Source organism: Orbicella faveolata, unplaced genomic scaffold (assembly GCF_042242905.1).
Source record: "Orbicella faveolata isolate gen_17 unplaced genomic scaffold, um_ofav_v1 contig_13, whole genome shotgun sequence".
Taxonomy (NCBI): Eukaryota; Metazoa; Cnidaria; class Anthozoa; order Scleractinia; family Merulinidae; genus Orbicella; species Orbicella faveolata.
Genome location: NW_028301540.1, coordinates 31,454,459 through 31,482,253, shown reverse-complemented (window position 1 = coordinate 31,482,253; position 27,795 = coordinate 31,454,459). Strand labels below are relative to the sequence as shown.

The 27,795-nt window shown below is 39.0% G+C and overlaps 5 protein-coding genes across 5 annotated transcripts; 3 read left to right on the top strand and 2 right to left on the bottom strand.

The window, feature by feature from the left end:
- Positions 1-387: 387 nt before the first annotated feature.
- Positions 388-3,710, bottom strand: LOC110062475 (cyclin-dependent kinase 5 activator 1-like). Its single transcript, XM_020769402.2, has one exon. The coding sequence runs from the start codon at positions 3,540-3,542 to the stop codon at positions 2,655-2,657; it is 888 nt and encodes a 295-aa protein (XP_020625061.1). The 5' UTR covers positions 3,543-3,710; the 3' UTR covers positions 388-2,654.
- Positions 3,711-6,674: 2,964 nt separating this feature from the next.
- On the top strand, positions 6,675-12,246 carry LOC110062538 (uncharacterized). The gene is made up of 8 exons (XM_020769468.2): positions 6,675-6,920; positions 7,147-7,201; positions 8,428-8,473; positions 8,908-8,957; positions 9,536-9,581; positions 9,692-9,774; positions 10,200-10,272; positions 10,982-12,246. Exons 1-8 carry the CDS (start codon positions 6,827-6,829, stop codon positions 11,459-11,461), a joined length of 927 nt encoding a protein of 308 aa, XP_020625127.1. The 5' UTR covers positions 6,675-6,826; the 3' UTR covers positions 11,462-12,246.
- On the bottom strand, positions 11,458-15,618 carry LOC110062540 (uncharacterized). The gene is made up of 4 exons (XM_020769469.2): positions 15,120-15,618; positions 14,017-14,121; positions 12,638-12,865; positions 11,458-11,965 (listed from the first exon to the last, which is right to left on the bottom strand). The coding sequence occupies exons 1-4, from the start codon at positions 15,450-15,452 to the stop codon at positions 11,744-11,746; spliced, it is 888 nt and encodes a 295-aa protein (XP_020625128.1). The 5' UTR covers positions 15,453-15,618; the 3' UTR covers positions 11,458-11,743.
- Positions 15,619-17,406: 1,788 nt separating this feature from the next.
- LOC110062506 (ADP-ribosylation factor 1-like 2) lies at positions 17,407-21,427 on the top strand. Its single transcript, XM_020769431.2, has 5 exons — positions 17,407-17,558; positions 17,647-17,826; positions 17,942-18,052; positions 18,177-18,301; positions 19,945-21,427. The coding sequence occupies exons 2-5, from the start codon at positions 17,679-17,681 to the stop codon at positions 20,107-20,109; spliced, it is 549 nt and encodes a 182-aa protein (XP_020625090.2). The 5' UTR covers positions 17,407-17,558; positions 17,647-17,678; the 3' UTR covers positions 20,110-21,427.
- Positions 21,428-23,271: 1,844 nt separating this feature from the next.
- LOC110062461 (ADP-ribosylation factor 1) lies at positions 23,272-27,573 on the top strand. The gene is made up of 5 exons (XM_020769386.2): positions 23,272-23,377; positions 23,473-23,643; positions 23,767-23,877; positions 24,003-24,127; positions 26,268-27,573. The coding sequence occupies exons 2-5, from the start codon at positions 23,496-23,498 to the stop codon at positions 26,427-26,429; spliced, it is 546 nt and encodes a 181-aa protein (XP_020625045.1). The 5' UTR covers positions 23,272-23,377; positions 23,473-23,495; the 3' UTR covers positions 26,430-27,573.
- Positions 27,574-27,795: the final 222 nt, after the last annotated feature.

The window sequence follows — 27,795 nt, the reverse complement described above, 5'->3', positions numbered from 1 at the left end:
ACGTGTTTACGTTAAGGTCACTGCAGCTCATATTCCATTGCTTCAACTGGAACTAGGTGGAACCCGCCATTATAGCCTGTCATAGTTTTTGATTGTCAGAAAGGAGAACTAATATTAGACTGGCTCATATTTAAAAATAGAAATAAACATCAGAAAATGATCGAAAAGTCGCTGAATGCACTTTTGACGCGAAAAATATGTTGAAGGAAAAATCGTTGGGAGAGAATAAAGTTTAGTAGAATTTTTATTAGTTCGTACAGTGTAATCGTCCGGGTGAGGGTAGTTCTGAAAAGAACTGTTGCTGGTGGCTGACGTTTCTCCTGGGTTCAAACCATTTACTATGCAAAATTTTTATTATTATACTTTTTTTTTTCAATTCTGGAGGCATTTCCTTTTTTTTTTTTTTTCGCGAGAGTCTGTTTTTGCCAAAGTCCGACTTATATTGTTGTCAGTTTGTCGCTCAATTAGTCATATAAGTCCGGAATGGTTTTAAAACTGTTGTGATCAGGAATTATAATTTATGCTCAAGTGTAATGCCATTTTATAAACAAACAGCTCGACCATTTCATAAACATATATAAAACCTGTCCCTTTGCGTTTTCATGTGTGCAACTCCAAATTTTATCCGTCATCTATAGCGTCGTTCTGGCCAAAAGCCATTGAACGGGCTAAGTTAGTCATTTTTTCGCAACGAACTTTTCCGCAAAGCGACATAAGGGCAGAATGGTTTCTTTTCCCATATTAGAGTCTGTTATTAAATTGTCGGGACTCTTTAAAGACAGCCTTAAAAATTAACAATCGTGGGCAAGCAAATCTGAACGAATACAGAATGAAAAATACACATTTTGAGAAACTCTTGTCGTGCGCGAAAGTTCATGTTTGGTTTGATTTTTATGCAATAAGGGGGTTATCGACTTTACTAGCGTTGGCGTGCTAATCACACAAAACTGAGCAAAACAAAATTTGTAACGAATATTTCCACATGTGCTTCCCATATTTTTAAAGGAAACAGAATTGCCATTTATTATAATTTAGCTTTTAACCTTGGAAATATAGTCCACGCGCGCAATTCATAGCATTGGTATTTTAAAACCTGAATTTTAACGCCCGGAAAGCTTCTGTCGATGCTTCTTGGACAATCTGCACAATAATGAAATTAGCATTCGGTTTTGTCAGAATTCGCTGGAAGCGTTAAATCGATGAACGTTTTTAATAATAGAAATGACGAATTCAAAGAAATGCGAAAACATTGAATGTGTATTAATTCTGAGTAACGTCAGAATCTAAAGATATGACTTTAAGATGAGTATAATGGAAGCAGCCATTTCTTCTTAGCTTAATCCGCGCGAAAACAAGCGAATAATATTACAACAAAGAAACGTATTCTTTGCGGATTAACTTGCTGCAAATGATTTTTTGCATTATATTAACCGTGTCGCAGGTTTTCGATTAAAAATTTGACGGCGGGTGGGACGCAAATATATACAACCAAGGGAATGGTGAAAAACAAAAGAATGGCTTCTTTCCAGGGAAGATGTCGAATTCAGTTTTGTGACTATTGAACGAGAGATAAGCGGCCATGAAAATGATTCAGCGCGGAATCAATTAACCGCGCAAGCTTAAGGTTTTCTTTATCTCTACTTTTGCGTGGTTGATTGAAATGCTACACATATCATGTTCGTATTATTAAAAATCAAACGTTCAGAGCAGACCCTTTTTTTCTGGTTCGAAGTTGTGCGCGAGAGGAAGTTGAATTGCGAGACCATCAGCAAGCTTAATCAAAACGCGAATCAGTTGTGGCCTACTTTGCCGGTCTTCCGTCTTCGTAGAAACATCGAATAGAAGAAAAAGGAAAGAAGGAAAACTTCCTGTGTTGTTTGACAACTAAGATGAAACACGGGACTTACTGAGAGTCAGCTTTTATTTATATAATGAAATTCAAGCGGGTTTTCATTCTCAAACCCTTTTCAGTTCAACTTCTGAAAGCATAAGCCCCACGAAACAGATGTTTTGTTATAAATAAACATTTTAATCATCATTTTCTTTTGTTTTGAATAAAATCTCTATTTTACATACACATCGGCGATCTATGTTTTGCGAGCTACTCCTTTTATCGCTCAAAACAACTTACTTTTTCAAAAAAAGAATTATCAAGAAGGATGTAGCGCGTTTCAACTAGGTAAACTTGACTTTCATTTCATATTTATAAACGAAAGAAACCGCACAGTTTTTCCCCATTAGTCGTCCATCCTCGGCAAGGTGATTCACTCTACGCTGAATTATTTGACCGGAAAAATTAACAGGCAAAAACCCAAATGCATTGAAGGTCAGGAGTGGTAGTTTTGCAGCGTCTTGTTTACTGTGCTATTGTAATTTTTCAAAGCCAAGACACACTGAATTAGTTATGAACTGTAGAAAATCAGCTGCAATGTTTCAAAACAGAGGGAAGTTTAGTTTTGATGAAAAGCGACGCACATTGTTAGTATTGAAACCTCCTCAAAGTTATTTAGAATATACTCTACATTTAATTCTAGCCCGATTCAATTTTTTTTACCTTGTAGTTTGTATTGGTCACGAAAATTATTTACCCCTTAGTTTTTGAAGCCAGAAGAACACTTCAGTTTCCAATAAGCAAAGGGCTCGGTATATTTTTCCTAGCCATCTCTTCTGTCAATGACAGTTCCACTGTAATTTTTTAATTCCACCAAGAGTTCACCAAAGAATTTCGGCTCTCTGTTCATCTGGAGCATTTTATCGCTCAAGTTGTTTGTTATAAGCATACATCGGTCCCAGAACGCTCGCCGGTCTCCATCCACGAGAAATGGCTTTAACGGGTAGCTTATTTCCGGGCCATTGTACGTGTATGCCATGTAGAGGCATGTTAAAATTTCCGCGCGCAACTGAGCTTGGTTTGGGATTTTGTCCGACAGAGTTTCTTTAAGCAGCATAAATAAGAAGACAAGATTGGGTGGTGTCAGAAAAGCTTGATCCTGCCATCCTTGCAAGAGTAACGCCCTGTCAACTCCTCGCAGCCATAAAATCACTTCTGACGCGCGGAATCGCGTTATATTCTTGCAGTGGCAGCGGACGAAGTTTCCAAGACAGCGCAGGGCGTCGCTGCTGATCATAAACGAAGAAATCGGCTGTTTGGCCTTCGTAGAAGGAACAGCAACGACCTCGCTGACAACTTGCTTGGAGTCTGTCGAAGTGATTGGCAGTTTAACTTCTCGGTTCTGCCCGAGAACCGGCGGTGCTGCGTCGGTTTTCTCTGTTTCGCTTTCCTTAGGCTTGTTAGATTTCGCCGGTGCTGGTTCGATTTTGGACTTCATCTTCTTCTTGCCTACATTGGCGCATTTGTGGAGGTACGCGGCAAGCGCGTCACACGTCGTTTGCGGCGCCTTGTTCTCTTTGGCATGGACGTCGCTAGTGACATGATAACAGTACTTGCAGTGGTACGATTTGGCGCTCTCGCGAGCTTTGAGATTCCATATGGAATATTCGTGGAGCAAATCTTTCCGATTAATGGAAAGTGTGGCACCCATCCTTGAAGAAAACGGATGAAGCCTTTCTCTGTTGGAAACGGGTAGAAAGATACTTGGTATCACACTCCTCGCTAGTTTGGCGTGCGCGCTACAAGCTACGACTCAAAACAGACCGTGGCTGTGAGCAGGTGGCAACGCATTGGCGAGTTCACAAAAAATGAAATCGATTGTGTGACTCGAGTCGTATTTGTTTTTATGTTACGCGGGTTTAGAACCACATGACCGAGCAGTTGCCAATGGCAACGAGACTTATTTAGTCATGACACCCTCTTGGGGACAAATCATCCTGGGTTTGGCCAATCACAGGCTGCTTTGCCAGACTTACATGTATCGTTCGATATATTTCCGCCCAAGAGGTGAAACGAGACTCGAAACAAATTATGTCAGAGTCACTTAAAAAGCTTATAAACGATCGGTCATAGATGAAAATAGATCGCACAGGAAATTTGCATAGGAAAAGGGTTTTGAAAATTCTTGTGCGTTTAATTCCAGAAAAGAAAAATTGTTCGGTATACACTGCAAGAAACTACTGACAACAAATATGACTAATAAATGAAAATCTATTCATACATAATTCCTAGACACATTTGTGTCGGGTTTTTCAATCAAGGCTGTCTGATCCTATTTCTTTTGTCGCTTCCTTTTGATCGAGATGCAACGCGAAGATCATAGTACTTTTAATGTTTTTCTTCGTCTAAAAGCAACAAAGAGCTTTGTTAACAGCTCTTAAAAAGTTTTATCGAAAGGCTTTGAAAAGACATCATGGTCGTCATATTGATCACGAAACTCTATACCATCGCCAAAAATGTGGCAACATTCGATTTGAGATGATAATTCTTGTATGAAGTATTCAGTTTCAACATCCAAGTGGGACAGAAGGAGAGGGGAAAAAAAAATCCATATTTGCAATTTAATTCAGGAAGAACCGGGAAAGAACCCACTTGCGGAATCGTTTTGCGAGGGTTAATATAAATTGCATTAGGGTAAAATGTTGATTAAAGCCTTCGCTTATCTAAAAAGCGATGAAAGCAAAAGGTTTATGAAATTTTTACAGTGGAAGAATTACCGCTCACCGATGACGTGCTACTGTCAAGTGCAGGTGGAACCTGGCGGGTGATTGAAAATACCGTCAGATAATTTTCGATTTGGATTTTCTACTTAGCCGTCAAAATGCGACGCACGGTTTTGAAGAATTTTCTCTTCTTGAGTATTGTGTTCCTGTACGCCCATCTCTGATAACTTTTTCGTTTCTTCTATTTATTTTTGAGGTATATTTATATCGAGAAATAGAAACCGTCTAGTAGGAGAAACTTTAGCGGCTTACTGAGTAGTAGCGAAGTCAAAGTGAGAAAAATCTAGCCAGAAAAAATTGTCACGTTTCAAGTCATTCGGCAATCACTCGCTTCCTTTTAGCGATTTGACTAATTGACAGGATGCACCGAGATCGAAGTATTGTTTTGAACCCAGTTGAAGTGTTTTAAATGTATTATGCGTCTTCAAAAGAGTTGCTACCGCCAAATCAGAAAATTGAGTCAAGTCATTGACAACCTAGGCAAACTATGTCATGTATATTGCGGGATCATAAAACGAGACTGCATGGAACTGTCTGAATCGAAATGACCCGCCGAGCGTATTCTGATATTAAACTGGGATTTACAGCAGTATATAGTGTAATGGCGCCAGCGGTCTCTATAGAGCGTTTTCACTCACGTGGTCTGGAGCCATGCAAATTTATTGAAACAAAAGGAAGCGTTTACAAAAGAAAAGAGTTCAATTCCCACAGGATTGCTTTGGAACACCAATATGGCTGCCGTGACGTCATGTGTAAACGCTCTATTCCAAGGCCTCAAAGCCCTCTCACCTAGTTATTTATTTGGCCGCTTTTCTCAACAAAGTCCCGGACAGTTCCTTACGTGAAAAGCAGGTTATTTTGAAACACCAGCAACGATCACCTTGTACCTCGTATCCCGTATCCAACCTAAATTTTATTTGGACACGATTATTAAACCTGTTAATACGATCTCTCGAAATGCCTGATATAAATTACAAATGAAAATGAAATCAAGTGGAAGCTGTGAAATTTACGAACAGGATTCGATTGGAGTCGAATTTAATTGAACCGATCATGACATCATTTGCAAACAAAACTATCATAATTTGTGCATTTCATTGATCATGAAAAAATTCTCGGGCTCAGAGTCTTATTTTCTTTGCGATCTGAGAACCATTATGCACGTCGGCTATCGCCTCGTGGATCCACAGCTACTTTGACAATGTTATGACGAAATTCATGATCAATAACAGGATTAGCCTGCGAAAACAGCCGTCCTTCTTCGCTCCCGGATAACGGGACAGACGCATGAAAAACTGACGTCAATTTGTTTTACTGTGGTCACAACAACAAAAACAGCAACAACAACTAGCTTTGCTTGCATGATCATAAAAACATAGAGTGTTTCAAAAGCTTTTGTAAACTTAAACTAAAACAGTAATGATTATCGAGAACGTAATCATGACATAACCAGTCAGAGACAGAGGCGAACAAACAACTAGAGCTTAATATACTTCTTTGTAATATTTTGACTCCAAAAATCCAAAATAACATCCGCAGCTTAACTACCGTAGCTGGAAAACCAAATTATTTGAGATCAGCTCTTAGTGGGTTATGATAACTCTTGATCTTCCTCGGATATAACTTCTCATTTTAGGTGTGACCTCGATCTAGTCATTGATTCAGCTACCCAACTAAAGCCATATTTTGTCGTCTTCCTTAAGCCCTCTCTGCAACTGTGTGTGCGTCACTCACCATACTTTCCGGTCACGATCGAATGCGTGCGCTCGCACAGGCAGCCCAAGCTCTCTCTATGAACCACACAAGCGACACGATATGACATCGAATTATAAGGGTTAATATGGGATTTTCTACAAGATATCCATGGAGGTAGTTTAAGTGAAAATTCTCAATAAAAATGGCTTACCTTATTCCATACGTGTGTTCTTTGCTCCTGGTGTGGTTATTTTGCCGATTTAACTTGATTTAAACGACGTTTTTGAATTCCGCTTTTCCCTTCATAAAGAGAGGACTTGAGAGAGAGCTTGATAGAGAAGAGCCCAAAAAAACGGCGGGAGCCGAATTTTTTGGCCGAGGAAGCCCGGGTACTAGAAGATAGGACAAGATGGCGGCGGCCAAAACGGTTTCAAAACCTTGTAGTTGAACAATACTTTTTTACGTTTTTATTCGGAAAAAGTGCGTCGAATTTCCTTTGCAAAACAACATTAGCACAATGTACCATCCTTCAAGAGGCGGAGTTCGTGGAGGACAAGACCAGTTCGATTGGGAAGATGTGAAAGCTGATAAGTACAGAGAAAGTTATTTAGGTGAATTGAAGATTTAGGGCTTTAATTGCTATTCTTTATTCAGTTCAAATTCTTATTTAATTATGGAATCTCGGAAAAAAAAAATGAACTTAGAACCCTTGGTATTTTTTCAGACAACTTCACAGTGTTAAATTTATTTTAATGTGGCTCACATTTATTGGTATCACGGCATCAGTTAAATACGTTTTCTAAAACATTACAAAATTATATTTTTATCTCACAAAAGGTCATTCAGTGAAGGCTCCTGTGGGAAGGTGGCAAAAAGGAAAGGATCTTCACTGGTAATGAAAACTAGCAACAGTCATAGTTAGCCCCAGTTACTTTCCTGTGTTGATCTCAGTCAAGTGATCAAACAAAAAACCAGTTCGAATTCAAGCCGATATCAACACTGTGAAGGCACGATGGTCTCATGGTTAGTGTGCTCGACTCTGGATTGAGTGGTGCAGGTTTGAGCCTTGGCCTGAGGACGTTGTGTTGTGTTCTTGGGTAAGACACTATTGCTTACTCTCACAGTGCGTCTCTCCACCCAGGTGTGAGGTCAAGATGGCTGGATATTGGCCAAGTTTTTTTTTTTTGCGTGTTTATGGACGGAGTCGAGGTCCATAAACGTGCAAAAAAAGAGCGAGGCCAGTGTCCAGTGATCTTGACAGAAAAAGCTTGGTCAATAAAGGATTTATTATATGGTTTTTGGGGAAATTTTTCTTGCTGGACACAGAGGGTAGTCCCGAGCGGGCAAGATAGCTCCATCTTGCCCGCTCATGTAGCCAATCACAGCGCAGGATTTGATTCATCTTGCCCGCTCATGGAGCTGGCCATATAATAAGAATAAGTACTGGCAAATGTAATACCCTGTGATGGACTAGTATCCCATTCACACTCCTAGTCACCTCATGCGACAGAAACTGAAGATAAGCCTAGGCCTGAGGGGTTACCTGGTGCATATACAGACTTTACCTTTACCTACAATTTACACTGTATAATAGTTGTGTAATTGGGAAGGTTTTTGAAGTTGTGTTTTAAATTTCGTGTCAAGATTGCTTTGGACCACACAGAGAGAATACTGGGCCTGGGTCATTTCTGTACAGACCTCACTACACTTGATCCACTAGACATGGCTCTCACCTTTGGTTAATAATAAGATTTATATCTTGCCATAGAAAATAGAGCCAATCAGAATACAGGAAGACTGTTGTATACTCCACGGTATTATCCCCAACCTGCCAATCGTACCCTCTACATATGTGTTGGCCACTCTATTTTCTATTGCATGGTATAAAATAGTTATGTAATGCTTTCTTGTGGTATGTCATGGATTATCCCACTTGTCGCTTGTATTTTCTTGGTATACACACTTGCCTTATGGCTCATTTGTATACTGCGAAAGTACAAGTGACTTGTGCAACAATCCCTCATATACCACAAGAACGTGTTTTATAACTAGAATGTATAGCCATGTTGGATAGAGTACGTACTGTAAATCACATTTCACTTTTGTTAATTTCTCTAGGTACACAAAAAGTGGCAAAGGAAGTTCAACAGTGTCAAAGCAACAGGTAATTTACATACTTTATAGGTCGGTACAGTATATTCACCTCAGTGATATAGCATTTGTATCCATACTTACATTTCACAATTTTAAAAAGACTAATTTCTTAAAAGTGGGCAGTGACCTATTCCACATGTCAGCCACAAAGAAGCTATTAGCTATTTAAGAATACTATTTAACAACTCTGCAGATTGTGAGCATTCGGAGCCATGCTTTTGCTAGCCTGCTTATCAGGCGTATAAAGGGGAGGGGGTGGAGGAGAAGAAGAGATTTCCCCCCCCTCCTCTGTTTTTTTTTTCCCCGAATTCTCTTCCTCCTCCCCCACCCCCTCCCCTTTATACGCCTGCTACGCAGGCTATACTTTTGCAGTAAAAGTCACAGTTTTGAAAGTTGAGATGAAGAAATGTAATTCATATTTTTGATGTCAAATCTGGTCCATAGGAAAAAGATGCCATAAAGAAAATGGAGGCTGAAGCATTGGCAATAGCATTGTAAGACAAATAATATATTATTTAACACCATTCATGTATATAGCAATATTATTATTGTCTCCCTTCCAAGTCATAACTTTACATGTTCAAGACTGATAAAGAGGTGTCAGTAGTTTTTTGGATTATCAGACTGAAAGATGATTGCTTTTACATGACTATAAATAGACTGACCTAAACACAAACAAGCAAGCAAACAAACAAACAAACAAGCAAACAGCATGGTTGAGAAAACTAACCATTTGTATTCATACTTCTCATGATATTCTCAACAACAAGGTTACAAGGTTCTTGATAGTTGTGATGCTACAAATGATGAACAAATGAAGTTGCTAGCATTACCTTTTTTCATCAACTTTGGCATTTCCTTATATGTGTGCAAAAGAAAAGTCTTCTTTACATTGTGTTAATGCACAAGTTTAAGACAAAGCCATACCATTCGCTTGTGACACCCCTCTCAGGTGTTACAGCTTATTGGGTTCAACAAAAAATAGATTCCCACACTGTTTGATATTGATTGTTTGATCACTTCATTTTGATGAACATGTTTTCTTGCTAATGCCTCACTTGTGTTTTTGCAGAGGGAAGGGATCTGGCAAGAAAGTTGCAACTGGAGTTACAAAACAGGTCTTGATCTACACACTCTGACCTAGAGTAGATGTTTTTTTTTTTAAATCTTTTCCATCAGTAAGGAATCAGCATGTAAAGCTAATTTGTATTTGCAATTTACATGTAAGGAATTGGCTGAAGTTTGCCGTAAAGGCCAAGTTGAGCGTGACTCCATGGACATTGAAAGAGTGGAAGGCATGGGATTCGGAAGGTGCATAATAATATTTTAATGTGTTCATGATTTCATTTTAATGTTCCTAAGCTTAAAGCTACTAGTATGAAACATCTGTAAGTATTATGTCCATGATTCACTTGAAGTTTCTAAAATAGCCAAGGATGCTTCATGTTTTGATTGCAGAATAGCCACAACCTTACAATTTACATATTGTGCTATAAACCATAGACTTAAATGAATGCTCTATGGATTCATTACTGTTGTCTTTATTATATGTACATGTACATTACTGGGTTTGGAAGACATTGGAAAAGATGCCATACAAGAGGAATCCTATTTTATTTTACTGCAACCAAAATTATATGAACAAATTGATGACTAATTAGATAGTAGAAACTGTTTGATCTAAAGTAAATGCTGCAACACTGTTATCTTCGCATTAATTTCCTTTTTCTGAACAGCTCAAGAGCTCGTCTCATGGATGGGCTGTCTGTGCCGGTAAAGGAAACTCTTGGAGCCACAGGCCCACAGCAGGTCAGAGGGTTTGAAACTATTTTCATATTTTCAGTTATTACGTCCCCACACCCTGTACCAGTTATGTTATTTTAAATCTTGTTAGTAGTTGCGCAATTGTAATGCAGATGAATGTGAAGAGATATTTTATTAAAAGATAATCAAATTTTTTTGGGAGATGTGTAGGACCTCACCATCTTTAGTGTGGAAATATCTTTGACTGAGAGTTTACTTATTCAGGTTATTTTCTTATATTTTATATAAGATTACAATTCTGTGTGAAAATAGCCTGGAAATGTCCTTTGAAACTGATCACTTGCTCTTTTTGTTGCATGTGATTGTCAATATGATGTCATGTTTAAGAGTACATGTATTTGCTCATAGAAGGCTTGAGTCAGGTTAGGCCCAATTCCCAGCATTTTTGGGAGCTCAGTTGTCATCCTCTAAAAGAGCTTAAAATTGAGTATGAGTCAAATAACAGTCTAATAGCCCTAATTGTCTTGCAAATTTTACCACTAAGCCTAAATTTTATCATGCAACATCCCAAAGAGGCAACAATGAAAAGAATTTAAATTTGAGAACAACATGAAGGTGCCTGAGGTGTGAGAAACTTTAATGTAAGCAAGACTTTTTGCAATGGGTAATTTTTGTTCATGCGAGGTAATTATGCATAAGAATTTTTTGTCATTTATTAGTTTATTACTGATACAAAAAGTTCTAATCTTGATAGGAAGGTGATGCAGATCCTGTCACTAAAAGCTTTCAGAAGACTCAACAACTTGAAAGGAGTTGTACAGAAGATGATAATTCCAGGGAAAAAACAAAGAAAAAGAAAGCTAAAAAAGAAAAGAAATCCAAAAAAGAAAAGAAACACAAGAAAAAAAGCCATGCTGATGACAATTCAACTTCAAAGGAGAGCAAAAACAGGAAAAGAAGGCATTATCATGAAGAGACTGACATGAAGGAGTATGATAAGACTTCTACACACACAAGGAAAAGAAAAACTGATCTTGACTCCAAACTTGATAAGAATTCTAAACATAAGAGACATGATTCTTCCTCTGAGAGTGAATCATCTGATGAAAAAGAAAAACAGTCCAGAAGGCGTCATGACTCGTCTGATCTTGACAGCCCAAGGACATCAAAACACGGAGGCAGGATGGACAATGAAAGACCACGACAAAGAAGACAACGTCATGACACCGATTGAAGTTTATGCTGATAAATCCATTTATTATAACTGAGAATATGCATCAAACTACATTGTATAAATAACCTTTTTAAGTCAGGGAAGACTACTTAATCACCAATGTAAAAGACTGTGTTCAAATCCAGATACATGTATACCCCTTTTAATACAGGCGTGCGGAAACAAATAATAACAGAGCGCATATTTTGCCATTTGGACTAGATGTTTTCACCAAAGAGGTGGAGGTCTTGGATAGTCAGTCCCTGCTGTACCACTGTTACAGTCTTGAGGAAACACTTCTGTTCACTTGTTCAGTCTCCACACAATTGGAAAAGCATCACTTGTGTAGAAAGGTTCACCAGGTTTTAATCCTCCAGTATAGTTTGGTGACGGCTCCCAAGGCCTCTCTGCAAATGTTGCATCTTCTCCCAGCCAGCGTGTGGCGACCACTTGTCTGCCAGCTGTGTCTACACTCTGCTTTGCTCCATGAAGGGTTCGCATGTGGAATGCTATACAATCTCCAGGCTGTTAAATCAAGGCAAGAATGAAAATGTAAATGTAAATGTAAACTATGAGATAGTTACCTACAATAACACTAGAGAATGATGACAGATGCTAGGAGTTTTCAAAATGCAGTTTACAGAGTATCTCAAGCCTGATACAATTGATTAGAATTTATTTTAGTCAAACTTTTTAAACATCAAATTTGGTCCAATTTTTGTCACTTTAATTCATGTTACGATTAATATCCATTCTCTGAGGTGGAACTTTGTTTGACTCAGAAACATCACTATGGCCTCAGGGTGGGCTACCTTTTTTCTAAAGAAATGAAAAAAAAGAAAAAAAGAAGGAAAAAGGAAAGAAACTGAATGTGCTTTGTGTGACTGTTGCTTTACTACCTTCAGCTAGAAGACATTAATTGACATTTATTGTATTTACCCATGAGGTAACAACTTAAGCAATCACGATGGCCATGCTGAGGACAATGCAAACAAGGATTTTAAAATTTATATTTTCCTTATAATCTCAAGATTGGCTAAATCCATCAAGTGTGTTATCGGCGTCAGAACGTTCCTCGTCAACATTCAAATCCCAGATAGAAATGCGAAAAAATTGGCTAAATTGTTGTCCAAAAATATTTGTTTAGTAATTGTTCTCATTGCCAAGCCAACCTTCCTGTTTTAAGTTAGTCATTACCTCCAGATCCCAAGCAGACAGCTGATATTTTTCTGGATGGGCATCAATATCAGGGATGTCTTCAAAAGCCTTGTCAGTATTCTCAATGTTTGGGTCTGTGTACTTATAGTTATTTGATGATGCAAACTTTCTTGGAATAAACCATTTTCCCCACTTGTGTGATCCACCAACATATTTCAGACATGATGCTTTAGACACAGGTGTTACAGGTATCCATAAAGAACAGTTCTGTCAACAGGGAAATGATATTTTATTTTAGTATATACCACACGAGTGAATAGTACTTTTCACATGCTCTGATTGGTTAACTTGGAGGTGATTAGCAAGTACTATTCATCTCCGAGCAGCCGGCGTGAGAGATTTTGAAATTTCCGACCGCTTGTCACACATAAAATAACATTTTGGTCCGCTAATTATTCAGCTTGTGTGGTATATACTAAAACAATTATTCACCTCAGTGTCAGTGAAAGTGATGGATATTAACCTTGCTGCTTCGCGGCTCAGTAAATATCCACCACTATTCACCGTCCACTTCGGTGAATAATTGTTAATTTTTTAATTTTCTTAAACTGGCCAAAAATGATCCACCAAAAAAAAAAGAATGATGCCAGAACAATTCTGTTGTTGCATACTAGTATCTTAGTGGTCAAGTTGGATACCCTTATCTTTTTCAAAAGAAGAGAGATGAACCTTCAATATATCAGAAAACGAACTCTTAAAATAATTTTATTAAAGTTTTTACTAATTAACATATGGAATTTCAATGAATTTAAACTGCTCAGTTGTCATTACTAAGTTTTACAATTTTTGTTACTTTGCCTTTCAAAAACTAAAACCCAGAAATCCATAGCCCAGCCTTTGTTTTCCATTTATATACAGTCAAACCTCAACTAACGGCCACCTCTCTACAATGGCTGTGTTTTTTTGGTCAGGGTGGACAGTCCATACATTCACTCTTATTTTAACCTCTCTACAATGGCCATTGCTCTACAACAGCAACGGCCATTAAAATAAGTCCTGACTACCAAAATGACCTCTTGCCAAGGGCCAATTAACCATTGACTGTTTCTGTTTAGTTTAGTTTTAGTGACATATTTTGATTGTGCTATGAACAGTTTATATTCTAAAATGAGCATTTTTTAAATTTTTTAAAACAGGTGTCATGTTACACCCCTACTTCCTCAGAATGGCCACCCCTCTACAGCGGCCACTTTTCTCTGTCCCCAAGGTGGCTGTTGTGGAGAGGTTCGACTGTATGTAGTAAGACCATGTGCTGATCTGGAAATAATTGGATAAAAAAAAATTTGAGGACAGCCAAAAGCTCGCTTGATAAAATATACGTGTTAACTGGAGTTGCATGTCATTTCATTTGATGTTACCTTCCATCCATCCATGGGATAATAAGCCTGGTCATGGTGCCATGGTGTTGCCTTATTTGTACCAGGATCTTTAGTGAAGACGTGTTCATGATAAAATACTGCATACTGTCAAACAGATTACATGTGAGATTTCAGTTATACAATTTTTTGAACCTCCTTATTTTTCATTCCCCCCCTTGCAGTACTCCTACTTATATTTCTCTCAATATATTTTGTCATCTGTGGGAAATTTTCATATTCTTTAAGCCATACGTACAATTTATTTTGTGTGTTCTACGAATGTGTCTATAAATTAAACTTTTGTCCTATTTTCAAGGTTTGCCATCTCTTTACTTCCCATCAGATAATGACATCTGCCATGGTTGCCATGGAAACACCAAGGGGCCTAGGACAAATGAATGGCAAAAAACATTTGTTTTATTCAACCTAGATTTAGAGAAATTACTGATCGGCAGTTTAGAGCTATTCGCCAATATCCCCAGGGGGGTACTCGCAATATACATGACAGGGGGTCCAACGGAGCTTCATATTGTGAACCCAAATAAAATACATGAGCCTGAAATTTTACACCAAAAAAAACCTGGCATCAAAATTTCCCACCTAAAAAGATACAAGACTTAAATACCTCAATACTGATGTATTACATTAAACAGACTTTTCTAATGCATGATTTTGCATCAACGATTGAAATCAGTATGTCATTTCATTTCATTTCATTTCATGTCTCTTCATTCTCCCTTGTGCTCCACATTTACACACAGGTCCTCATTGATATCACTACATCAGCGTGCTACTTTCATCCATAACATTCTGTTCCACTGCTCACAACAAAAATCTCGCTCTTAGATATGTAACCTGCCCCCCCCCCCCCCGCACCCCCAACTCCAGAAAAAAAAAAATACGCGTATTTTTTTAAGACCTAAAAAGATACGTGACAGATTTCTTGACCCAAAAAAATGCCGAGGGTGTAAATTTTCAACCCCAAAAATACGTCGGAACCACCGTCACGTATACTACGAGTAGCCCCCACCCCCGGCCAAAATCGTCTACCCAGATCGTTTCAACATGCCTCATCTTTTGCCCGGAGCGGGGCAAAAACATACCTCGGCTTCCATCAACTTTCCAGCTATTTCCCCAGCCGGAGATTTGTATACGAATTCTCTAAACTCGGGAATCTGACGCCAGTTGAAGTAATCATTGAAGTAGAACGACTGCGTTGATCCCTCGGTGGTTAGTCTTTCACTGAATTTGCTTGGATTTGCCTGGTTTTTGGCGATGCCTGTGGCCAACTTCTCGATCCATTCTCCGAAAACACCCCGCAGACAAACAACTCCCTGTTTCTGGAATGTCTCCAGTTCTCGTGCTGTGACAATATGTCTTGAAAATCCACCGGAATATTTGAAACAACGAGCCTGAAAACGAAAAATACGCCACATATTCTTCAGGCTAGAGTAGAGGTTAACACCAAAATATGTTGATGTCAAGGAAAGGAACAGGTGGCGATGGAAGGAACTGATGGCGATGAGAAAGGTCGCTGCCTGCCGGGACAGAGCTTCGTATCCCGATTCGGCTGTAAACAGAGGCTAGAAACTGAGTAAACAAAACAGGGTACCCAAGGGAGTGCACCCTCAACAGGATGACCACAGTAAACAACACGCAGACGTATGGTCAAAAATAGTGCCCTTAATAATTTTATCCGTTCAGTTCAATTAGGTTAATTGACACAGGTCAGGAAATTGTCAATAAAAAAAATTCCTCAATGTCAGGGAAAGTCAGGGAATTTTATTTTGAGTCTGGGAAAACTGACATTTTGAAGAATACCAGGGAAAATTGAAATTATACCAGTTCGTGTTGAAAACTCGTCAGTCTGAAATGGAGGAGGCCGGAAGCCGCTACCATACCTCACATATCAGTATTTATGTGTTCAGGGAAATTTTATTCCCGGATTTTATTTTTATTCGGGGAAAAGTCTGGGAATTTGAAAAGTGATGTAGCCACTGCATCTACATCTATAAATTAAACTGGGGACGGAGCAAAGCAAGCTTCTCTTCTCAAATGTTTTGACTGCTATGTCGGTTTTTTTACAGCACTTCAGAAAACAACTCATCATAATTTTCTCTGCAACGAGCAACGAGCAAACACACAAAGAGAAAAACGTCCTCGATAAAACTAAAACTGTTTTGAGTTGTTCAGGTTTACAGTAATACACAGGAACATTCAAGACTACGGTATGAGACCTTGTTCTTTACCCCCCCCCGGGGGGGGGTTACTTCCAGAAAAATTAAGTGGGGGTGTGCGGCCCGCTTCCCAAAACCGTTACCCTATTTATGACCAAAATCTGCGATATTCCCTACTCTATTTATGACCTGGCCAAACATTCGAAACACTATTTATGACCTGACCCATCAAAACCTTGTTTCAGACCTGCGTTATGATTGGTTTCCTAGTTCAGACCAATGTTAAGTTACCGTAAACATAATTTGTGAAGGGCTTTTGTTGTTTTTCTCTTCGATAATGATGAAAAAGTGGCTTCTTCTTAAAAACTTACCCATATGAAAGCTAGAGTGCAAAAACCATACCCTATTTATGACCAAAATCAGCTAAAATCTATACCCTATTTATGACCAAAACGGCTGAAAAACCATACCCTTTGGGGCCGCACATACCAATATAGCCCATATAAGGGAGTACCCCTCCCCCAGGGTTCTTTACTCTCGAAAAAACTTCACTAATGCCGGACAAAGGGTCGATACGGTATCTACTAAATATCGAGAATATCGAAGCCCGTTTACACCGATTACAAACGCCCTCAAAGTCACAACTGTAGCTGGAACACACACGAGAATCAGCAGCAAATACTGCGTTAAGCAATATTTAACATCCGGTGCTTCTTCTCGAACCGTTTTAGGGCCCCGTCCACACGTATCCGGATATTTTTGAATCCGCAACTTTTTCTTTCCGGATACGGCCTCCGTCCACACGCATCCGGCGAATTCGGCAGCGAATCCGAATATTTTTGCTACGTGTGGACAGGCAAATTTTTGAATCCGGAAAGAAAAATTTGCGGATTCGAAAATACTCCGGATACGTGTAGACGGGGCCTTAGTCTTTTAGCCCCATCGGTATTTTGTGCGAAGTGATCGAACAACATACCAGTACCCCTGCCCCACCCCCCAAGCTCCCTCCCAGGTCAGTTTCCATCTCTGAGTCAGCCTGCGAGCAGGCTCTTCGCGGTGAAAGAAAGTAACATTTCCAACCCGCAACCAAAACGTTTCACTTAAAAAGATGGATTTTACTTTCGCCAGTACATTCTAATTCAGAGTTCCTGCAAAAATCTGGGGTCGCACTATATTAAATCAACGGGGAATACAACAAGCCCCCCATCCTAGACAATGACGTGGCACATGTGACGCGCCCAATAGTAACGAGTTTCCTTCTTCAACAAAGTTAACGACGTGGTCGAATTTTCGCCGGGCAAATTTGTTGTCAGCTTGTCTTCAAATAATCTACTTAAACTTTGTCAGACCCATAACATTTAAAGGGTAAATGACTATTCTTAGGGAATATTGCTAAGTCAATTTTCGGGCTGTTTCGGCTCACTATTGCTCAATACTTTTTTCGTGTTTTTAGCTTTGGTTTCGGTAAGCGATTGACTTTGAAAGATGGGAGGTATTTTCGGCAAACTATTCAGTGGACTCTTTGGGAAGAAGGAGATGAGAATTCTCATGGTTGGTCTTGATGCTGCTGGGAAAACGACAATACTGTACAAACTGAAGCTCGGAGAAATCGTTACAACGATCCCTACAATTGGTATGTACCAAGCGACTTTGGCGAACGCCGCCATGACAGTTTGTTCTGTCGCGTGCATTTTAGTCATTTCCTCAATCAAAACGTCTTTGACATAATTTCAAACTTGCGCCCCTAGGTTTTAACGTGGAAACAGTGGAATACAAGAACATAAGCTTTACAGTTTGGGATGTCGGCGGTCAGGACAAAATCAGGCCACTTTGGCGACATTACTTCCAAAATACACAAGGTATGGTTGCCGGTTTTTGAATTGGAAATGTTCCGCAACGGTCCAGTTATCCATCGTTGTGCATTTAACGTTGTTCTAATTTTACTAGAATTTGGATGAATTCTTCTGATGTATCTGTTGTCAGGTCTGATTTTCGTCGTGGATAGCAATGATCGCGAGCGTGCCGGTGAGGCAAGAGAAGAACTGAACCGGATGTTGGGTGAAGACGAACTTAGAGATGCAACTCTTCTCGTCTTTGCTAACAAACAGGTATGAAAGGAAAATGATGACGGAGAACTGTAATTCTATCTGTGCTGTACATGTGTTAGTGTTTTATTTGATATTAAGTTAGTGCTCACAAAATACTGCCGTGAAGTAAGTGTAGCCCTATAAATCGAGATTTGCAACCAAGCGAGACAATTTCCGCCAGTAAGGTTAGGCCTATTTTACCAAGTTTTATGACATGATTTGTCTCTAGCGGTGGAGTGTGACATGTGAGTCGCATCCACTGTTCTTCTTCTTCCTCTTTGATTTGCCAAGCGTAGCACGACGTCATTTGCAGAAAAAAATGCCCATCTTGTCGTTTGATTTGACAATCACTTGTTCTTTTGGAACGACTTAGCACATGGAGTTTTCATTAATTTAGACGACTTAATCAATCTGGTGGCCGCTGAATTATCCTTCAATAATTTGAAATGTAGTGAAAGTAAGCTTAGAATTTTGCTGTCCTATGAGATGTACCTCTGGCCAGAGGATGTGCAAGGTGTTTGTAGTGCGCATTGATCGTCATCGTCATCATTGTCGTCATCACGATCACCATTGTGCTCTTTTTCCCAACTGGGAAACAGGGTCTGTAACTCTATCTCTCTCTCCATGTTTCTTGATCCTTGGTTCTTGGTCTTGGTAGTAGGTATTGATCAGTTAGTTGAAAAAAGTGATTGCTTACATCACATTACTCGGGTAAAATACTGCAGCTACTGTAAGCTTCCGAAAGTAATGACCCCTGAAAGTAATGTCAAAAAATTGTGGCTGCAAACAAATCCTGAAAATGGTGACCCCCCCCCCCCCCCCCGAGAGAACAGAGAAGAAAACATGCTAAACAAGTGCTCAAAACAAGATTTGATTTCAATTATGTTTCTTGTTATAGTGGTACCGATACTCAAAGTAGTCAGGAATTTATTCCAAACTTTTCATTTAGATGGTTCTATAGGGTTCAGATTTAAAATGATTGTACGTGTGTAACCTAAAAACTGTTCATTGTTCTTTACCAAGTGATTGCTCGCCAAAATCCAGCCGGTGATCACCTTTTTCTCAGCCGGTGCTTAGAGACAACCCTGGAGTAACATAGATTTTAACTGGAACAAAAATTGTATCTCACATCTCGTATCTTGATAACTGCTTTTACGAATTTCGACTCTCGTGTCATAACAAAGCTTAGTCACACCAATTTTACATAATGCTTTTTGCTCCCCAAGAATAATGACCTTGAAAGTAACGAGCCCCAAAGGTTACTAATTCTGAAAGTAACAACCCTCATTATTTTCAGAAGTTTATGGTAGTCATAAGAAGGAGAAATTCTGTTCACAAACCTTCCTAGTTTTCTGAGATTGTCAAGGGTCCAAGCAAAGCTAACCTTGGTTATACCATATGGGTGTTGTTTTGCATTTTGTCTTAGACCTCAAAAGTTGTAACCCTGGGTTAATAGTCCTTCAAAAGGCAGCTAAATCTGAAAATTATGGGATCACTACTTTCTGAACTTACCAGAGTGGTGTAAAGAAAAGCTTTCTGGACTAGAAGCTGTTGTTGCTCTAAGTTAATTAAGTGTCTCTACATACTGATCCATGCTATAAAACATCTCGTAGTAGTGTAATTGTGTTACTCCTTTGTTCTAAACAGTTCTTGTTGTCTTCCAGGATTTGCCCAATGCAATGAATGCTGCTGAAATAACAGATAAGCTAGGCCTACACAGCTTAAGAAATCGCTCATGGTACATACAAGCTACATGTGCTACAAGTGGAGATGGTTTATATGAAGGACTTGACTGGCTATCAAACCAGCTTAAAAATAGTCAGAAATGATGTGGCAGAATGAATGAAAACTCTATCACTAATCACGCATGGCAAAGACATTGAAGTAGGGATAATGATGAACAATCCACTGGCTAATCTCCTTTGATTGCATATTCCTAGTGTACTGTTTCCCTGCTTTATTTTCATAGAGAATATTGTTTTTGTTGGTGTCTTGTGTTGTCAATGATAACGTAATTGAGAACACAAAACATGTCAACCTGTAAGAAATGTTCCTCACATCATTTGTTGGTTTCATTGTTGTATAATAGCATTGCCGAAGTACAGCTGGACCCCTCTAATTTGAACTTGGTTATTTTGAATTCCTCGTTATTTCAAACCCAAAACCATTTCCCTTGGATTGGCCCTTCACTCATTAAATTTCAGCTATTTCAAACTCGCACTATTGCAAGCTATTTTTTGTCTCCCCTGAGAGTTCGAAATAGCGGGATTCAACTGTAACGATGGTTTTACTTCTATGAAATCATGAACAGTTTTCCATTAGTCTCTTGGGCGAGCAAATCACATGCTTATGCCCAAGTAATTTTTCATGTAAGGCAAATAGTCAAAAAATATATAACTAAAATATCAATTATTTTGCATGTAATTATTTTGAAAGGTAGAAATTTCAATTTTTAACTTTCGTATTTTCTTGCTCTGATTCTGTCATAGTATTGCATTATTCAGGTTGAGACGCAGGTGATAATTTGGAGTCTAAATCTGATGACTACATTTTCTTAACAAGGTTCATCTTATGATAACCAGTAGTTAATTGTCTTGCTTAACATTAGCCATTTAGGTTTAACAGTAACCAGGAACAGTGTCAGTCCACTTCTGTACATATGTTATTGGTGTTCATTCTTCTGTTTGTTTGTTTTTTTTTTTAAGTAGTGAAGTTTATCTGATGAACTAACTAAAGTTATTGTGATGCAAATTTCTGAAGTAACTCACAGCAGTGAAAAGTGCATTGGAATAATTATTGAACTTGGCATGCTGCATGGGTGGAAGGCTTAGAAACCTGTAGCTTGAGGCTTGAAGTAACTCGTATGGAGCATGTCTTGCATGCCCTGTGGTCTAGTGAGTGATTTTGGCAATGTGTGGTAAAAGCAGTCGGTGCTATTGTCAACAGTCATTTGTGAAGAAGTCTTCACTGCAATAATTGCTTTCTGAAGTCTTTTGTAACTTGTTCTTTGACTTCATCAAAAGTGGTTTTCTTGTCATCAGATCATTTGAATCACATTATTGTGATACCTGACCCGGGTTGTGTCCTGCTGTAAAGACTATACACACTGTAAGTGAATTCACCAGGAATAAAATTTGTATTAATGTTCGCAGTGGCTGCTATTTATTTACTTATCATAGACCTATGCACATATACACGATTGGATTTAGACTTTCTAAAAGTCCTTTCCAATATTTCTTCCCTGGCCCGTTAAATAAGTCAAGGATTAAGAAAAGGTTGACTTGTGGCAAGTCTAGATTAGATTAAGTCCTGCATATATGCTTTTTGTGAACATAGCCCAAAATGATTTAGAAGTAGTTATGCGGAATAGAAACACTTTTTCAAGGATTAACCCGTCTTCAGTTGTAACTGCATTTATCACTGAAGATGGTGATGGCTATGTTATTTAACTGCACCTTTTAATAATGTGAAAAAACCTAATAATTATTGATTACTGTTTTTGGCAATGACGATGAACCATTAAAAACTGAGTTTTCTTGTTATTGAATGGTTCGGTAATGAGTTGCACAGCAAAAAGCATTGATGTGAGATATGTCATTGGGACTGGCATTTAAGTTCTGTTTGCAGCTGCATGGGCTGAAGTCATGCAATGCTCTGCTGTTCTACATGTGGCTACTTCAGCCAACATACCTTCCTTCCCCATTAGTTGCCATATTTGTACTCGGACCAAGCAGTACCCATTTATTGTGATATGCTGGACCATGACAGGGTAGCTTGCATGATAAAAAAAAACCTCTGACTGGCCATTGATTGGTAGACAGTTTTGGCAGAAATTGAAGCAGGACTGTGATTGGTTCATTGTTATAAGCAGTCGTGTGGGGACGGGGAACGTGACTGCGGCCCAAGTGGCTGTGAAGGAGAATGGTGACTAGCCCGACCAATGTTTGATGCTGGCCCATAAGGGTAACAAAACAAATGAAATCCACTATCCATAGAACAACAAAGTGATAGTATTTGCTTTCCGTAACCCTTAACAGGGTTGCTACGGATCCGGAAATGGTCAGGGAAAACAAGTTTTTCAAGGTCGGGAAAGTCATGGAATATTGGAATTTTGTACAAAAGTCGGAAAATTGCAATAATAACACTGCTGAATTTAATACCATAATTTGAAGGTCTTGAGAGACCTTTCAGGTTACTGTCATCTGGCCAAATGTCAGTGTTAAGATGAAAAAGATGGCTGTAAGGAGAGGTGGAAAGCTGCTGCTATATCTGGCATGTATTTTATCTGCTCTAGGAAATTTTATTTTCATTGGGGGTAGACTGCTTTGGTAGGGTCAACTACAAAAACCTCGTGTACAAACACCTCATCCTGTGCCCTGTTCTTTAATAAAAAAAAATATATTTATATCTATATAATATAGAAAGTGGGATGGTGACTCCATCACCATCACCCTTGGCGTTAATGAAGTGCAAATTATTGGTTGAGCATCCAAACCTCAGGGTTGGCTATTCAGTAGTTTTGAAGGGGGGGGGGGGGGGGGGGGCGTTGGGTGGGTAATTTTACTTGTGAGAGTTTTTCAACTCCAGCGAGTGCTTCTAGTTTGTCAATCTGAGGACACAAACACTAAAACTGCAAGGCCAAAAGCAAACTTATGTGGAAAGACTCCAGTACTAGGTTTCTTTCATACATATTTTAGGCGCACCTCACGTTGCTCAATTGTTTTTTGCTGTTGTTGCTATGAACCTGTGAAGGATTTTTGTCTGCCCTATTTCTGACCTGTAACCCCACCCCACCCCCTTCTCGATCTTCACCAAAAAAGTTCCAAATCAAAGACAAAAAACACACACACAAAAAAAGAGACACTCGAACTGGTAGGGAGAAACCCATTCGGCAATGAAAATCACAAAACCAACGACTTGAAACAAGTAGTAATATCAATTGCCCACATTTCTTTTGATGGTCTAGTTCCCAGTCCTCAAAGACTTTTTAAAAGACTCGGGCAGTCCTGGTAACGAGATTGGTGGACGACGTGTCGAGTTTTTTAGTGGGCAGATTTGTTGTAAAGTTTGCCATTTGGAAAGACCTTTATTTTTAAGGTAAACGAAACCGTTAGATAGGAAAGTCCTCGCATTATACTAAGCTCCTTTTTCGGCTCATTGTTTCCTAACATCTTCTGGTGTTTGCTTTCAAGGAGCAATTATAAAGTTCTGAAACATGGGAAGTGCGTTTGCCAAACTTTTCAGTGGACTCTTCGGTAAGAAGGAGATGAGAATTCTCATGGTTGGTCTTGATGCTGCTGGGAAAACGACAATTCTGTACAAGCTGAAGCTCGGAGAAATCGTTACAACCATCCCTACAATTGGTATGTACAAAGCGACGCGGCGATCCACTTGTTGAGACGCCATGACAGTTTGTTGTATCATGTGTGTTTCATTCTTGCCTAACATGAATAAACTTTGACATAATTTCAAACTTGCGCCCCTAGGTTTTAACGTGGAAACAGTGGAATACAAGAACATAAGCTTTACAGTTTGGGATGTCGGCGGTCAGGACAAAATCAGGCCACTTTGGCGACATTACTTTCAAAATACACAAGGTATGGTTGCCGGTTGTTGAATTCGAAATGTTGTGCAATATCGTCGGCGGACCTCTCTTCTCGAGTTTGTCTTCGTTTGATTCTTCTAAAATTTGCGTTTATTTTTCTCGTTTGTGTTTTGTTAGGTCTGATTTTCGTGGTGGATAGTAATGATCGCGAGCGTGTCGGTGAAGCAAGAGAAGAACTGAACCGGATGTTGAATGAAGATGAACTAAGGGATGCTATTCTCCTTGTCTTCGCCAACAAACAGGTATAAAATAATGAATGCCTAGATCGTACAATCATCATGAAGTACTTAAAAGCGATTTAAAACGTGCCAACATGGTAACAAGGGTACATGCAAATGTGTGAAGTTTGATGGTATATAGGGCTGTTACATGAAAAATCAAAATCCCCCCCCCCTCCCGAAGCAACACCCCTTGATGAGAGCTAATCGTTAAGCACGTAATGACTGGTCCCAAGGGAACCAGTGGGTGCTTTCCACTGCCAAAAATTCCTGAAATATTGGTTGGAGATCAAATGGAAAGGTCCTTTTCTGTCTGGTCCATCTGGAATATTCGGTAACACGTCTGGATGTGGTCCACTTTCACCGGTCAGACCGGTCAGACTGAAATTTGCCATTCCTTTTTGAAACCCGTTCATTGCCCTACTTCTCTTCAGTAGATTTCACTTATGTAGGGATTTCTGGAAAGGAATAAAAAATGGTAGATAACCATACAGAGATTCCAACCCCTTTTGAAGGAAAATAGGGACTCTTAGCGCTGAAGGCGCCAGCCTCTAGGGGGGTCCAGGGCCATGTCCACCAGGAAAAATGGAGTAAGACTGCTGGCCTGATGAGTCTGCACAACACGCAGTGAGAGACTGGATGAGATAATATGAGAAGAAAGTGTAATACATCGCAAAAAAATACTTAAGATCAGCATTTTCCCCTTGTTTTCACAATTTTAAGATAAATCAGGAGAATTTGATAAGAATCGGGAGAGCAGGAGGCAACGCATCAAATCGGGAGTTTCCCAATCAAAGCGGGAGGGTTGGAATCTTTGACCATAATCCCTCTTGGTTGGCCCGGTGTGATCGAAAAATGTTGTTCCATTTTCCTCGGGTAGTTCCACTGGTCTCCTACCTTCAAACTTCAAATAACAGCAACTTAGTTTTGGCATTTGTTTCGTACATGTATGGGGCATGTATCAGAATTGTTGGCCTGTGCACATTTTCCATGATGAAGCAGCGGACCTAACAGACTATGTTGTCTTTTATTGCCACTACTGAGAAGTCATCAAGGCAAACAAGTAAATAAATGTTATTTGCTGTTCCACTTTTTAAAGTGATGATGGACCAATCAACATACAACTCAGGTTATCTGACTACAAATTGGCATAGCCCTCTACAGACTAAACATGTTTGTGTGGAGAACACGAAGGAAGACGGTCTTCGTCATGAAATCTTGTTCATTAGGATCAAAACTACCCCAGATGTATTCTAAGGGACTGTTTGAAAGTTTGTCTTGACAATAAAACCCTTCAACAACGTAAGTCTTCAGAACTTGCAGACAAATGAAAAATCAAAAAATGGAGAGAGAAACAGCTCAATGTAAAACGCAGACCGTATATCACTTAAATAATGCTCCGTTTAGCATGTTTACAGTTTGTTCTCATTCCATTAAAAAGTCTAGTCTGCAGTCCACATTTTACCCTTAATGTACACTTTAGGCCCAGTCTGTAGTCTGCAGTCCTTACCTTACACTGACAGAGAGACGAACACCATTGCTGATTTTGTAGTGATACTTCATGTATGTGACAGGAAATATAACAGGAAATATATAGCCTCAATCCTTCTGATTCATCATGACCTGTAGCTCTTTTTCATTAAGATAACTAAAACGATATTGATATTTAAACTTTTTTCTTGAACTTGCATAATTGAAATAATAGCAATAAAACTACAGTTGATTTACATCACGACAGTTCAATTAAATAGAATTGCAAGGACAATGCAACAAGTACCAATGGTATAAAAAGCCTTCTGTAGTTCTGTATGAAGTGTATAGTAGCGTCCAAGTGTATAGTGGCCTATTGGGTGCTAAAAATGCACCTCGACACACACAGATTTTCAAAATTTTCCAAGGCAAACACCCCTCCTACCCCAAGTGACTTTGTTTAGAGTTGGTATCACGACCGGTAACTGGCTTCCCACATTGGCTTTTTAGTCATCTTATAAATGTTTTGCCACTGTATTAAAGTTAACAAAATCTTAAGACTGATGAGGTTGGGTTAAAACTGTTGATCTCAGGGAGGCATGTACATGTAGTTAGATCTGATGTACAGTAAGCAGGAAACAAATTGTACAATCTTGTTACTTCTTTGTTGTAAACAGTTCTTGTTGTTTTCCAGGATTTACCCAATGCAATGAATGCTGCTGAAATAACAGATAAGCTAGGCCTACACAGCTTAAGAAGTCGCCAATGGTACATACAGGCTACATGTGCAACAAGCGGAGATGGTTTATATGAAGGACTCGACTGGCTATCAAACCAACTTAAAAATTCAAAATGAGGTGGTTAACCAACTCTCATGCAATAAGTACTGTATGGGAAATACATTTAACAGGGATAATCCAGGAGCACTGGATTAATCCTGGTTTTATTTTCATAGACTTTAATGCTATTTTCGTTTAGTTTCCTGTGTTTAACTGCATTTTTGTTCCACTGCAAGACAATTTCAACAGTATAAAGCAGTAGCAGATGGGCCCAGGCCCCTACCTTTTCAGCAAAAATGTAACTTGTTTGCCAGTATGGATCTGCTGCTGATGTAGAAAAATTAATGATAGCATTTTTTAATAATTGTTATATTTACCTCTATTAAATTCCTAGCACGTATGTAGTGTAAGGTCTGTCGACTTGGCAAGTCACATATTACTGGCTATGAAAGTTTTGGTAGTTGTTTTGAAAGGTCACAGTTGCAATCTTGACCTCACTTTGATCGTATTTTCTAGTCTTGATTTAATCGTGGCAAGCAATAACAGGAAAACAATTTCTGCTGGTTTTGGTAACATAGCAGGTTGCAATGAAAAAAGATTGTACCATCTTTTGTAGCTGAGAAGGGAGTGAAGAAAATTTCAGGAAAGGGCAATCTTTCAATCTCTATCAAACTGTCTCTTCAGTTCAGGTTCCATTGACTGGAAGCTTAACTGGAGAAATGGAGAAGACATGTCTTTCTTTCTCCTGGCCACAGGAAATTATAAGATTACAAAAGTGACGTCAAGTTTCTTTCATCAATTGTACTATTTTCTTCAAATGATATGCACAAGTCTGTGACCATTGTTGGAACAAACACAAGCTTTAATTTTTAACTGGTGAAGTGCAATACGAAGTTGTATGAGTTGCAGTGGGTAGTTTAGTTTATGTAGGAGTGCTTTTCAAATTGCTTGTATAACTAGATTCAAATAATAAAACTTGTGATGAAGAGAACCTTGGAACTGACCACTGTTAATTAATAGTAGGGCTTTTGAACAAACAGAAATTTTACAAAAACTTGTGCTCATGTACAAGTATGTGTGTAACTAGTGAAAATTCACTTAGAAAACTCTTTATAGTTGCTGAATGAAATTGCTCCAGGCAGTAACTAAGACTTTGCTTGTAACCTTCCTTCTCTAAAGACTGGCATAAGTGAATTCTAATAAAATGTATTGTTCTCTTTAGCAGTAAGCATGTTTTTCTTGTAACAGTCAGGGACAAGTTTGGCAAACAATTCTTTAAATTACTTGTATTCAATAGAGTTGACTGTGTGAGCACTACATGCCATATTTCCATTTGTCTACAGTGTTAAATGCACTTGGACCAGGGGTGGAAGTCAACGACTGGAAAAGCAATTGATGTCAATTGATAATTAGTTAATTTCATTTTGTATCGAATGGTATTCC

Excerpts from the sequence above, each read along its gene's own strand:
- LOC110062475 (XM_020769402.2), bottom strand. The coding sequence starts at position 3,542 with ATGGGTGCCACACTTTCCATTAATCGGAAAGATTTGCTCCACGAATAT.
- LOC110062506 (XM_020769431.2), top strand. The coding sequence starts at position 17,679 with ATGGGAGGTATTTTCGGCAAACTATTCAGTGGACTCTTTGGGAAGAAG. Across the intron at positions 18,053-18,176 it reads TTACTTCCAAAATACACAAG|GTCTGATTTTCGTCGTGGAT; the intron begins GTATGGTTGCCG and ends ATCTGTTGTCAG. Across the intron at positions 18,302-19,944 it reads TCGTCTTTGCTAACAAACAG|GATTTGCCCAATGCAATGAA; the intron begins GTATGAAAGGAA and ends GTTGTCTTCCAG.
- LOC110062461 (XM_020769386.2), top strand. The coding sequence starts at position 23,496 with ATGGGAAGTGCGTTTGCCAAACTTTTCAGTGGACTCTTCGGTAAGAAG. Across the intron at positions 23,644-23,766 it reads TACAACCATCCCTACAATTG|GTTTTAACGTGGAAACAGTG; the intron begins GTATGTACAAAG and ends TTGCGCCCCTAG. Across the intron at positions 24,128-26,267 it reads TTGTCTTCGCCAACAAACAG|GATTTACCCAATGCAATGAA; the intron begins GTATAAAATAAT and ends GTTGTTTTCCAG.
- LOC110062540 (XM_020769469.2), bottom strand. The coding sequence starts at position 15,452 with ATGTGGCGTATTTTTCGTTTTCAGGCTCGTTGTTTCAAATATTCCGGT. Across the intron at positions 14,122-15,119 it reads GAAAGTTGATGGAAGCCGAG|TATGCAGTATTTTATCATGA; the intron begins GTATGTTTTTGC and ends TCTGTTTGACAG. Across the intron at positions 12,866-14,016 it reads ATCCCATGGATGGATGGAAG|AACTGTTCTTTATGGATACC; the intron begins GTAACATCAAAT and ends CCCTGTTGACAG.
- LOC110062538 (XM_020769468.2), top strand. The coding sequence starts at position 6,827 with ATGTACCATCCTTCAAGAGGCGGAGTTCGTGGAGGACAAGACCAGTTC. Across the intron at positions 6,921-7,146 it reads GTACAGAGAAAGTTATTTAG|GTCATTCAGTGAAGGCTCCT; the intron begins GTGAATTGAAGA and ends ATCTCACAAAAG. Across the intron at positions 8,474-8,907 it reads CAACAGTGTCAAAGCAACAG|GAAAAAGATGCCATAAAGAA; the intron begins GTAATTTACATA and ends TCTGGTCCATAG.